Here is a 13,687-nt window from a genome sequence, read left to right as displayed (position 1 = left end):
TACGCCAGTGGGTACGCCCAGTGAGTGTACGCCGACTAACGTAGCGGGTACGACTCGGCCGTGGGGACAAAAGCGACATCGTTTAGGACTCAGTGTCTTCACTAGGGAGACGTTACCTGTCTTTGTAACTTTTTGATTCTTTCGAGGAGGGTCTCTTATTATATAAAGGAGACCCTCACATTGTAAAAGGGGCATCTGATCTAATACAACTCTCTCATTTTCTGGCTTTCTCTCTCTATCTCTACTTCAAACGAATATATCTTATTGAGTTCATATTATCACTTTGCAATACTAGATTTACAACAATATTATCATCTTTGCATCTCTAGGATTATTATATTTGATTACGATTTACCCCTTTTCCTACTTTTGATTGTTTTTTAGCTTACAAAGTATATCGTTAACTTTTGACCCAAACAAGTAGTAATTGGTATTAACATAGAGAGGAACTTCTTTGGGTCTATGAGCACTAGATTTTTGAATAGTTTCTGGATATAAATTTTGTAAAATAAAATAAATCAAGCATGTATAAAGCCAAAGTGGTTAATTGAAAAACTTCAATTTTTTAAAACAAAGTTAATTTTTGGTAATAAATTCCTGAGCGAAAAAGAAAAGAAGAAAGAGAGCCACGTGATTGTCACATGATTGGTCCATATTAAGTTCGGGACTTCGGGTTACTGGTTCCTAAAACTGATAGAATGAATCACTAGTCGCAGGGAAAACATAGTCAGGGGAGGGGCGTTAGGGTTTCCAATTCCGATTCTTCACCTGCAAATTGTGACGAAGAAGAAGAAGAAAGATGTGGCACGAAGCAAGGAGATCGGAGAAGAAAGTGCATGATATGATGGACGCAGCTCGTAAGAGAGCTCAGAGACGTGCCATCTTTCTCGCTAAACGCCGTGGTGACCCTCAGCAATCGATTCAAGCCATCGGCTCCCGCTGTCGGATCTACCGTGACGACGCCCTTTATCAAGCCACCGAGGATCAGCAGGGCCTGTATGATTTCTTTATCCCTCTAATTTATCTATATGTTAAGGTGTTGATTTAGCTTATTAGTGGACAGTGAAATTTGTTTGTAAAATACGAATGGCTCAGAATGGAAAGTGTCTTACAAATTGTTGGAATGCAAGGAGCAGAAAAGACGGTAGGTATTGGTTGTCCTATTAATGTATGGAAAAGAGACTACTTTTTGGCCATTTTGAGCTATCTTAAATTGAACATTGCTCCTCACTTATGGGGTACCATGTCACGTCCCTCGTGGAGCTTCCTGCTAGCTATTTTAAATTTCTATGGTACTGGCATGGTTATGTTGTTGTACTGGTTTGTTGTTTATCATGTTGGTTCTAAACTACATTTTGGATATTTTAAGGATTCATTTGGTATATTTGTGAATACATTATTTTTTGATTCCGGGCTGCATTTCTTACTCTTGGTGCACGTGTAATGCTTTCTTGGAGCTACCATTTTAGTTTCATAGTTGCCAAGAACTGAAATGTACAGGCCTGTTGAAAAAGTAATAGTCTAATGTAAGTAGGTGACTCATGCTACCACCATCTTATTTTGAAGCTCACATCCTTTGATATCTGTATTTCTATAGGCCTCCTTTGTCTACCTATGGAATAAATCATCTGAAAAGTATAGTTGTTGTGCTGAGGTATTTTAGTATGAACTCTAATGTTTGGTATTTACTGATCCAAAGTCATCAGAAAGTTTGAAATTAGTCAATATTTACGTGGTGCTTGATTATTATTATCTTTTTGGCCTCAAATAGTATTAGAAGCCTTTACATGCTTGTAGGGTTTCATGTTTATTTAAGTGCTTAGAGACATGAGCTGATTTCTTTGTTTATGTATCAGGATACCTTGGAATGGAAAACAGGACATTCTGATTGACAGGTCACTTTTTAAATAGTGTTTCGCAACTCTTAGGATGATGGGATACTGAATGTGGTCGGAAATTTGCCTCGGCATATAGTTGACGTTTTGACTATCATCTTACAGATTTGATGGTCGTGCTCTTCTTGATTTTATACGAGATTCTAGTTCCCGACATCGTCGGGCCCCAGAAAGAACAGAGGAGGAGGAGGAACTAGAAGAGTTTGTTAGTTTTCAGCGTTATCGGGATTTAATTAAGCATCGGCGTAGAGGATGTCGGTACTTTTTTATTTTTTTGACTATCCTTCCATATACTCTTCATTATAGGATATTTCTTTCTTATTAGGTATTTCGAAGTAATTGTGTATATTTTTTGAGGAGACCATTGCATCGCCTGAGTTATAACCCTATGCTTTTACAGTTAAGGACGAAGAGGGTCTGCAACATGTTAATCAGGAGATGGAGGCTAAGACCACTGTTCTCCTTGGCTCTGACAGGTTCCAATTTTCTATCTTACTAAACTCTTTGGTTCTTTTCCTTTTAGTTGCCCATTTGTCCACTGTCGTTACTCCGCGAAGATTAAAAGCAAAGAGGAGTAAGAAAATATAAGTAGATCTCTTAAATGAAAAATATTCTTCATGATATTGTCCCAAAGAGAATTGTGTTTGGTTTCAATTATTTGTTGCAAATTTACATGCCTTGTTGATCATTACATTACAGATTTTGTGAAGTGTTCTAAATGTTGTTGACTTTTTACTTGCTTAAGATTTTGGTCGACAATGTAATAACTAGTAATATGTAATTAGTTGATAATCACTCTTTACTAGTAAAACATTAAAGCACTCTTTGAAGGAACTGTTGCATAGGTAGGCTGTCAGAAGTGGAAGAGAACACCAAGGGCATGGATGTTGCTCCATTAGCCTTCATGTGGGTAATATGGAAAGAGAGAAATAGGAGAGCATTTGAAGGGGTTGACAATGATTTTGTAAAACTGAAAAGTAGCCTTTTGTGTCCTGTTTCGGTGCACCCATGAGGTTCTTTTGTGCTTGTATACGAGGTCATAATTAGCTTATCAAAAAGAAGGGGAGTAGAGTGTTGTATGGGGCAGAATGATGGCCAGTCAAAACCTCCCATATCCCGCAGATGAAAGTAGCAGAAATGAGGATGTTGAGATGGATGCGTGGGCGTACTAGGTTGGATGGAATTAGGAATGAAATTATTCGGGACAAGGTGGGAGTGACCCCTGTGGGGGCAAAGATGCGTGAGGTGAGGTTGAGATGGTTCGAGCATGTTAAGAGGAGAAGCACAGATGCCCCAGTCAGGAGATGTGAGAGGTTGGCCTTGGGAGGTAAGAGGAGGGGTAGAGGTAGGCCAAAGAAGTCTTGGGGAGAGGTGATCAGGCGAGACATGGCGCAACTTGAGCTAACCGAGGACATGACCCTAGATAGAAGGGTGTGGAGGTTGAAGATTAGGGTAGAAGGTTAGTAGGTAGTCGTGCGTTTCCCTTTGTCTTCTCTAGTTCGATAGTATTAGTGCTAGTACGGTACCTTTTTTTCCTTAGTTGCTATATTCGCATGTCTTGTTCCGTTATTACTTGCCGTCGGTAATTCTGTAGTTTGCTAGCAGTACTTTGTTCATATTCTCGTTTGCTGCCTTTGATTTAATTTTCTAAATATATTATCTTGCTATTACTTGTTATCGGTACCTCTTTCATATTCTCTGTAGCTATCTTCGATTTAGTTTTCTAATTATTTGTCCACTATTACTTGCTATCAGGGCTTCTTTCACCTTCTTTAGCCGAGGGTCTATCGGAAACAGTCTCTCTGCCCTTCCAGGGTAGGGGTAAGGCTGCGTCATCCTTCCCTCCCCAGACCCCACTTGTGGGATTATACTGGGTGGTTGTTGTTGTTGTAAAAAGAAGGGGGGCCTTGGAATAACAGTAAAGTTGTCTTCGTGTGGCCTATAGGTCACTAGTTCGAGCCGTAGAATCAGCTATTGATGCTTGGATCAGGGTAGGTTGCCTATGTCACACCCTTGGGGTGCGGACCTTCCCGGACCTTGCGGGACTGCGTGATGCTTCCTGCACCAGGCTGTCCTTTTTTTTTTATTTAGCTTATCATAAAGATTGAAGAATCGACTCCTCTTGCTTTGTCCATTATTAATATTCCTAGTAAAGAAAATCACTCTTATGTCATAAGTCAAGAGAACATTTGTGTGTGTTTTTTATTTTCTACAGCCTAAATGTGTTATATTCATCACTTTTGTGTATTTTTTCCGTTTATTTTAATTTGTGATTTTTATCTCTCACAACTGTTAACTATATTAATCTTTTCACCTTTTTATCAGCTTTGTGATGTGAAGGCAAAAAATATACTTCTCTAGATGGGTATTTACATTTTGATGCTTAATGATGTTAACTCTAGAGATATTGTTCTAATGAATCTTTAGTGTCTTGATTTGCTTCAGCTGCAAGTGAGTGTTTCAATTAATGAAAACATGTTGTTTGTTTGTGGGTTTACTTGGTGTTCTGTGATACTACACCTTTCAAATGGGGTGTTAACATTAATTACTCTAACATGCAAGGCAGTTTTTACCTTCTAATATTCTCGGTATTGCAGACCTCAAAATCCTCTGCCTTCAGCGAGCAAGGGGTCGTATTCCCAAGTGGCTTTCTCATATGACGGAGAGGGTAAAGACGAGCCTCACTTTTCAGATGGTGAAGAAGATGGTGATGATGATGAGGATGATGATGAGGAAGAAGATTTTAACAGTGATGATAGCAACGACGAAGTGATGGAGTCAATTGCCAAAGATTATGGAGTGAAAAGGTATGGATGGCTTGTCTACATGGACAAAAAGGCAAAGGAGGAAGAAAGGAGGCAAAGAGAAGTAATCAAGGGAGATCCTGCAATAGTAAGTCTGCTAAAATATGGGACTTTAACTGTTGCTAAATTATATATGTACTGTCATACTTATCATGCCTTTGCAGAGGAAACTTAGTCGCAAAGAAAGAAGGAAGGCTTCTCAATTAGAAAGAGAGAGGGAGAGAGAAGCAGCCCGCATTACCGGGAGCAGAGTTCTCCATCATGATCCCTATCGGTACTTTAGTTCAATCTATTGCATTTTTGTATACTTAAAACCTAAATGCAGATTAAATCCCAGTTGTACGGATTGTTCTCACTCACTCTCTTTTCTCTCCTTCTTTATGCAGCGAGTCTCGACGGAGTCCAACATACGAAGCTTATTCACGTTCCAGAAGGTTTGTTATCTTTGTTATTTTATTATACATTCTGAAATTGATAATAGTCTGTGTAATGTTGGTTTAATCTTTTTTTTATTCCATCTGCACAGGTCCAGGTCAAGGTCTCTCTCATACTCGCCTCCTCATTCAAGACGCTATGAACGTGGAGGAAAATCTGATGATATTTACCAAGGCAAGGAGAGAGCTCCGAAAATAGAGTATATCACTGAATTTGGTGGCGCAGACGATGAGAGTGAGCCTAAATTTGAAGGATATTCTCCACCACCGTCTCCTCCGTCTCGAACTGATCCATTAAACCGGTCGGAGCACTTGACCTTTAATTCTTGCAAAGCTAGATTGGACAGTCTTTTCTCTGCTGCAGCTTATCATCCATTTGTTAGCTGAAGAACTTAATGTGGTTTAGAATATATCAATTTACACCTGTGAGATAACTGTCAAGGGGAAGAGGGAGCAAGCTTCCGATCTGAAGCTCATTTTCCCTGAATTGAACTTACTTGACGCTGTCCAGTTTTCCTTGTTAACGCAAACCATTTCTTGTTTAATATCTCACTTCTTCTGCAGGCCATCAGCTGGTCGTATTCTTGAGGCCCTTCATGTTGATCCTGCATCTGGGGTATCTGTTGATAAGGATAAGAGTGCACAAATGTTGAAAACACCAGCAAGGTCTGTGTTCTACACCCTTACGTTTTTCTGTTTATTTGTCTGCTTGTCCTTCCTGACCCTACATGTTTTTGTGCTTTTTGTTGATGTGTGCTATCAAATTCTCAATTTGTTCTCCTTAAAAAACAAAAAGCTAGTTATTAATTTTTCCTCTTCTTTGGGTCTTTGCAGTGCATCATCAGCATTATCAAAGTTAAACAAGACAACTAGCAGTTCAATCCTCTCTAAACAGCAGGGTGAAAAGAAGGAAACACCTCAGGAGCGACTTAAGCGGATAATGAGCAAACAATTGAACAAACAAAGTATACATTACTTCATGTGCATATCCGGAGTAAACCGTTTGTCTTCTATAATGTGCTGCATTCTGCGATATAACAAGAATGAGGATCTCATCTCTGTTCATGTGTTTTTATGAAAACTCTTCTTCTTTTTGTATGATTATGTGGGTCATATTGTTGCATGCAATGCATTGTACATTTTGCCTAAATGATGTCTTTTGCAGTCAAGAAAGATACAGCTGTTGAGATGGCCAAGAAAAGAGAACAAGAGAAACAGAGGCTTGAAAAGCTTGCAGAAACAAGCCGAGTAAGTCGGTATCGTCGCCGAAGCCGTAGTAGAAGTTACAGCCGTTCCCCTCGAAGGTACTAATACCGATCCTACTTGTTATAGTGTACTTGATGAGTAGATAGTTGAATTTGTCAAAAGTGAGTATTGTCTTGCCTAAGTTTATGATCTGGTGTTCCTTAAAGTTCCTTTACACTTTATGTAGTTGGTTCTTTATTTAAATGGATTTGTGAATTTAGTGATTAACTGAGCGATGCCTGTCTATGAGATGCATGCTGGTGGAGCTAGAGGCCATAATTCCTGTCTACAAAGTTAGTTCGCCTATTCACATAGTGTGATTCCGAAACCTGCATGTCTACAAAGTCAGTGGTTTGGGGAAGTGTCTAAAGACTAGATGAATCAAAATAGGTTGTGCCCAGACCTTTCAAGTAATTGGTAATGCGGTTTAAAACGAGATGGTCAAAGCAAAGTTTCTTTCAGTTATTGGTCCTCTTATTTGTGTTTTCAGCAAGTGTGTATGCCCAGCTCTCTTCAGCCCTCGTCTCCATCCCTCATCATTATGGCTTTAGGTGAAACCTTATTCAAAATATGTCTATTGTTGCCTTAATTCCTGAAAATTCAAAGAGTACGAACCCAAGGCTGCTCTTTTTCCTTCAATATCAGAGATTTGATAGCCCTAACCTTCTCAACTAAAGACGAAATTCCAAACAAATACCTCCTCAAGTTTGTTCTTGATGGATTTGTGAAATGGGGGTTGTGTTTTTCTCTGTCTTTTGGGTACATTTAACTTTAAATGGAGCTCGCTAATTTGACTAGGAGTAACGCAATTGAAAAACTGGTCCTTGATTTTGTTAAGTCAAGGATGTGGGAGTGCTTTTTTTTCTTTTCGAGGAAAAGGGAGTTGGAATTTGCTTGCTTGAATCTGTTTGTTCGTGTTTTTTTTTCCATTTACCGTGGTGTCCGGGCCAACTTGTGCGCACCTCGACTAATTCCACGAGATACGCGCTACCTCCCTCCAGCAACATCAATAGGTACCAGGTAACCCTTTCCATCGAGGCTTGGACAGATGGGAAGAAATTACCTAGCGTTTTTTCTCCACTGGGAACTGAATCTAAGACCTCATGGTTCTTAACCCACTTCATTGACCACTAGGCCACACCCTTGGTGGTTGTGTGTTTTTAAAAAATGCATTTGCTGTCTGACGTAGATTTTCACATTAAAGCTCCTAACAAAGGCAAAGAAAATTAAAAGTAGAGAAACTTGGTCCTTTTAGACTGCTGAATATTAGGAATTCCTATAGTTAAGAGGGAGATTTAACTATCTAATCAGTCACTTGTTTTATTTTTTGGAGATCTCCTGAAGAACTTGTGGCTCACCTTAACAATTTACTGGGAGTTTCAAAACCAGTTTATTACTCAGTTGCTTCGCAAACAGGGGGGCTTTTGTAGTAATATTCTGCATTTTCATGAATTTCGTGCGATCCAATTGAGATATACATATTTGATACTCTCTTAATTGTAAAAGGAATTGTTGGTTCAGAGTACAAGGATCAAAATATCTATCTTTTAGTGTGAAATGGCCGTCAATTCCTTATTTGTTTGGAACAAAATTTTCTGAGTAAAGAACTACATAAAAGTGAATGAAGTTTTTATAATTAGAAGTATTTAAAATGTTGGAAAATAATTCTTAGTATCTTTCCCCAAAAACTATTATGTTATGTAAACTGGGAAAGAGGAATTGTCAAGGTGGAAAAGAGTTCGTTTTTATTAAACAGAAAAAAGAGCATAACTTGTCAAAAGAAAGTTACAATAAGAGGAAACAGAAGTGATTCATTGAAGAAATTCTAGAGAATTTATTCAACCTCAGACGCTTGGGCGTCAGTGGTAGAAACTATAAAATGGTGTGGATGAAGCCGGCGAGTGTTAGATGTTCTTTTAGCTCATGTTAACTGTCAATGCCACAATATTGCTCCGCAAATTGGTTAACTTTCTCAATATTTTGCTCTGCAAGTTATTATATTTCACTGTTAATGTCTGAATTATGTACTATGGTTGAAGGCACCGACTTAGCCGGAGTCCTATCCGGGAAAGGAGTTCTCGTAGATACCGTTCACGTTCCAGGTCTCGCTCATGGTCGCGGACTCGCTCTCACTCACGCTCACACTCACCGTCGCGTTCTTACTCTAGTTCCCACTCGCTTTCTCGTTCCATTTCCCGGTCTCGTTCACCTCGGTAAGGTTTAGCGAGTGTCTGACCGCTTCATTTTTTATATAGTAGGGGACTTACATGAGCTAATATTGCAGGGTTAGGAGGCGATCGAGACACTGATACTCAGGTATGAGTGGATGCATAAACGTGCCCAAGCTGATCGTTAGTCAGCTGTGTGCGGTATATAGATTACTGATATATTAGACTGGTAAACTTATGGTGAAGCTGAATTTGGCTGATCGTGGGAACTTATATTCTTGTGTTGTGTTTATTTGTTTTTGGTTTCTTTTGAAGTTTTAGAAGATATTTGTGTGACAAGTAAAATTTCTTCAGCTTCTTTGAGGACAAAGTATAACATTTCGTACGTGTGTTAAGAAATCTACTAAATGTATACAAATACTAAATTTTGAATACACCAACTCAAGTGGTTAGTGAGTTCCGTTGCAATCCATGATGTTCAAATCCTAAATTTGCGTCTGTTTAACGCAAAATTATACATTTGAAGCATTGGTAGAAGAAACGACCGTAATTTTCTTAAGAAAGCAAATTCGTATGGGTTTTCCTGCTGAAACAGATTGTTGATAAACCTTAATCTTAATAGTGTACAATATGTATTTTTTTAATATCTCCAATTCTGACATGGAATATTGAGCATCATCTCAAATATGTAATTGCGCTTAAAGATGTAATCACTCTTAATGTTTGTTGTTTATCTAGTTAACTAAAAAGGGATGTGTATTTGTGCAAGGACCATTCTTCTAATCGGTGAAATTTACTTTTCCCCTTCAACTTTGCTTTAAAAATTAAACGTTTCCCCAACTTTGAATAAAGACTTTCTATTTTGCCCGTGTCATTCTCATTTAATGTTTTACATCGATAAATTTTAACTACAGTATTACTCAAGCCACATATGTATATTTGCAGTTACTATATTATATGTTCAAACCCCTTATTTGTTTTAAAAGAATTTATTTAATATGTAATCGTCGCTCTGCGTCTGATTAGGCAAAGCGTTGACCGCTATCAGCAAGCGATATCTGTTAATAGGGTGGCAAAAGGACATGGCCGAGTAGGGTGGTTAAGAAAAATTTAGATCAAATAGTCGAATTTAAACTATTGAAAACCCTAAAAATTTCTTGAGATGTAAACTGTAACTATTAGAAATTTTTGTTACTGTACTTGTGCCAACCGCGAATAACAGGGACAACTTAAGATCAATTTAGAACGACGATCTCCCACGATTTTGGAGAAGCTGAAAGGTTGGAAGGAAGTTGTTTAGTTTTAGGATTTAGGTAAAGGTTACAATACAATGGATAGAAGATAAGTATCCTGCTTAAAAGGATATCATTGATGGATTTACCGACTCAAACTAATCGTTATCCTTTTCGCACCCTTTCATAATGAATTGATGGAAAATTGTAGGAGACTCTTTTTTTGTCCAAAAAAGGAGTATTGTTTATTTTTTTAATGCTTTTTTGGTACCTTTCCTTTGTTATTGGTTCACAGTTAGTCATCAGAAAGAAAGGGAAATGTAACTGCATCTCTATGTATCTCCCGTTCACGTATAATATGAGACTTGTTTTACGGTGCCTACTGCCTTTACTTTGAATTGAAAACTTAACTTTATTTCAATCCGATCAAAAGCAAAGTAAACTTAACTTTATTTCAATCCGATCAAAAGCAAAGTATCCCGATTACCCATTAATTAAATGAAACAAAGGGCATGTCCATTTGTATAACTTTAATCTTTTATTCTCATAAAACTTTCTATTTGGTTCCCGAACTCTATAGTTATAGGGTAGCCATCTCGATTTAGCTAGTTATCTAGATAGACCTTTCTATAGTAGATTGGAATAATCAAATGGCAACCACCACACGCGCGGAGAAAAAAAGGGGTACTATGTTCTCTTACTTTTGAGTTACAAATCTGTGATGAAAATAATAAAAGAAGAAGAACAATATTGCAGAGAAAGAGAGAGTAATTCTTATTGAATTTTGGGATGATTTATAATGGGGTAAGACCCCTCTATTTATAGGGGAAACATGACTTAGCCACAAAGTAAAACTCTCTACAACATAGACATTCACTCTAATTACAATTCAATTCATAACACTCCCCTTTGAATGTCTACTCAATAAGTAATGTGCCTCGTCAAAACCTTAACTAAAATAAAACCCAATTGGGAAAAAATTCTAGAAAAGTAAAAAGAGTACACACGTTTAATAATACGCCTTTTGGTTGCCTCATTAAAAACCTTGCAAGGAAAACCAGTGGGACAAAACCTTGTAAGAGAAAAAGAGTACAACATGTATTAAACTCCCCCTGATGAGAGCATCAATTCACATCCTTGAGCCTTCGCATCCCAATCTTGTGTACTAGCTTCATGATGGTTGACGTCGGTAGAGATTTTGTGAACAAATCAGCCATATTATCACTTGAACGAATCTGTTGCACATTGATATCACCATTCTTTTGAAGATCATGTGTGAAAAATAACTTTGGTGAAATGTGCTTTGTCCTATCTCCTTTTATGAATCATCTCTTCAATTGGGCTATGCATGCTGCATTATCTTCATACAAAATCGTGGGTAGTTTGTCACATTTCAAACCAAATTTGTCTCGAATAAGATGTATTATAGACCTCAACCACACACATTCTCGTCTTGCTTCATGAATAACAATTATCTCAGCATGATAAAATGAAGTAGCCACAATTGATTGCTTAGTCGATCGCCAAGATATGGCAGTGCCTCCACAGGTAAACACATAACCTGTTTGAGATCGAGCCTTGTCTGAGTCAGATAAATCCCCAGCATCGGCATAACCAACAAGATCGGGACTGCAATTATTGCCATAAAATAAGCCCATATCGGTAGTCCCTTTTAGATACCGCAATATGTGTTTGATTCCATTTCAATGTCTCCTTGTAGGAGCAGAGCTATATCTTGCTAAGACATTAACTGAAAAAGTTATGTCGGGCCTTGTAGTATTAGCAAGATACATTAGTGCACCAATTGCACTAAGATATGGTACTTCAGGGCCAAGTAGCTCTTCATTCTCTTCTTGAGGTCGGAATGGATCCTTATTCAAATCAAGTGATCGAACAACCATCGGAGTACTTAATGGATGTGCTCTATCCATGTAAAACCGTTTCAATACCTTTTCTATGTCGGCATATTGATGAACAAAAATTCCGTTTGCCAAATGTTCAATTTGCGACCGAGACATAATTTTGTCTTTCCGAGATCTTTCATCTCGAGTTCTTTCTTTAAATAATCAATTGCCTTTTGAAGTTCTATAGGAGTTCCAATAAGGTTTATGCCATCAACATATACGGCAAGTACAACAAATTTTGATGTTGTTTTCTTTATAAAAACACATGGACAAATGGCATCATTTATATAACCTTCCATTAATAAATACTCACTAAGACGATTATACCACATTTGTCCTGATTGCTTTAGACCATACAAAGATCTTTGCAATTTGATTGAAAACATTTCCCGAGACTTTGAATTATGTGCATTAGGCATTTTAAATCCCTCGGGAATTTTCATGTATATCTCATTATCAAGTGAGCCATAAAGGTAGGCGGTAACCACATCCATTAAATGCATGTCAAGCTTTTCATGGACAACAAAACTAATGAGATAACGGAAATTTATAGCGTCCATAACAGGTGAATATGTCTCTTCATAATCGACACCAGGCCTTTGTGAAAATCCTTGTGCAACAAGGCGTGCCTTATATCTTTGTACCTCATTTTTCTCATCCCTCTTGCGTACAAAGACCCATTTATATACAACAAGCTTAACACCATTAGGTGTTTGGACTATAGGCCCAAAAACTTTACGTTTCGCAAGTGAATTCAACTCTGATTGGATTGCTTCTTGCCATTTTGGCCAATCACGTCTTTGTCGACATTTTCCAACAGATTGAGGATCAAGATCCTCACTATCTTTCATAATGCTAGATGCAATATTATATGGAAAGACATAATCCACCACTATATCCAATCGATTCAAATTTATCTCAATATCGATTGGATTTATTGATAGTTCCATTTTTTCTTGAGTCTCGGGCTCAGTGGTTTCCTCATGAATCTCAGAATTTGTTAAATCGTGGATTTCTTCATGAGACTCTTTCGTAGTGTCATTTTGATCATTTGTTTTCCTTTTTCTAGGATTTCAATCTTTGGAACCCAATGGTCTGCCACGTTTTAGGCATGCTTTTGACTCATTAGCTATGACACTAGAAGATTGTCCAATAGGGACATCAATACGGATTGGAGCATTCTCTGCAGGGATATGTGATTTTGTTATCCTTTTCAAATCCGTAAATGCGTCTGGCATTTGATTTTCTATTATCTGCAAATGAATAATCTTTTGCACCTCTTTTTTCACAAATAAAGGCACGTGGATCAAGATGAGATAATGATGGATTTTTTCACAAAATTTACCGTTTGGTTTCACCAACTTCTCCCCCTAATTTTGGGAAAAATGTCTCATTGAATCGACAGTCTGCAAATCGTGCAATAAACAAATCCTCTGTTAATGTTTCGAGGTAGCGAATAATGAAGGGCGATTCAAACCCAACATATATTCCTAACCTTCTTTGGGGACCCATTTTGGTGCGATATGGCAGTGCTACAGGCACATATACTGCGCATCCAAAAATTCTTAAATGAGATATATTAGGTTCATGACCCAAAACTAATTGCAACGGGGAATATTTATGATAATTTGTCGGTCTGAGACGAACTAGCATTGCTGCATGCAAAATGGCGTGACCCCAAATAGAAGTGGGCAACCTCGTTTTCATGAGTCACTGTCTTGCTATCAATTGCAGATGTTTAATTAAAGACTCTCCAAGGCCATTTTGAGTGTGAACATGAGCTACAGGATGTTCCACATTTATCCCAATTGATAAGCAATAATCATTAAATGCTTGGGATGAAAACTCAGCAGCATTATCAAGTCTAATAGACTTAATTGGATTATCGGGAAATTGCGCCCGTAATCGAATTATTTGTGCCATTAATTTTGCAAACGCGAGGTTGCGAGATGACAATAGGCACACATGAGACCATCTAGAAGATGCATCTATTAAGACCATGAAA

The 13,687-nt window shown here is 37.9% G+C and overlaps 1 protein-coding gene across 2 annotated transcripts; it reads left to right on the top strand.

Moving 5' to 3' along the window:
* Positions 691 to 9,016, top strand: LOC109235638 (CLK4-associating serine/arginine rich protein). 2 transcript variants are annotated; one of them, XM_019401818.1, is made up of 13 exons: positions 691 to 996; positions 1,857 to 1,895; positions 2,001 to 2,149; positions 2,296 to 2,371; positions 4,493 to 4,787; positions 4,864 to 4,973; positions 5,086 to 5,133; positions 5,226 to 5,435; positions 5,698 to 5,799; positions 5,968 to 6,098; positions 6,299 to 6,437; positions 8,418 to 8,591; positions 8,663 to 9,016. In XM_019401818.1, the coding sequence occupies exons 1-13, from the start codon at positions 800 to 802 to the stop codon at positions 8,685 to 8,687; spliced, it is 1,695 nt and encodes a 564-aa protein (XP_019257363.1). In that variant the 5' UTR covers positions 691 to 799; the 3' UTR covers positions 8,688 to 9,016. The 2 variants fall into 2 exon arrangements, 1 of the variants encoding a protein (XP_019257363.1); XR_002069425.1 differs by lacking the exon at positions 8,663 to 9,016 and having other exon boundaries at positions 5,968 to 6,127; positions 8,418 to 8,502.

This window comes from Nicotiana attenuata, chromosome 12 (genome assembly GCF_001879085.1).
Source record: "Nicotiana attenuata strain UT chromosome 12, NIATTr2, whole genome shotgun sequence".
NCBI classification, from domain to species: Eukaryota; Viridiplantae; Streptophyta; class Magnoliopsida; order Solanales; family Solanaceae; genus Nicotiana; species Nicotiana attenuata.
Note: the sequence above shows the minus strand (reverse complement) of the source record. Positions and strands in the feature narration are given on the sequence as shown.

Bases quoted from the DNA above. Each gene is read 5' to 3' on its own strand.
- LOC109235638 (XM_019401818.1), top strand. From the start codon at position 800: ATGTGGCACGAAGCAAGGAGATCGGAGAAGAAAGTGCATGATATGATG. The intron at 997-1,856 runs GTATGATTTCTT...TTTATGTATCAG, and splicing joins ACCGAGGATCAGCAGGGCCT to GATACCTTGGAATGGAAAAC. The intron at 5,800-5,967 runs GTCTGTGTTCTA...GGGTCTTTGCAG, and splicing joins ATGTTGAAAACACCAGCAAG to TGCATCATCAGCATTATCAA.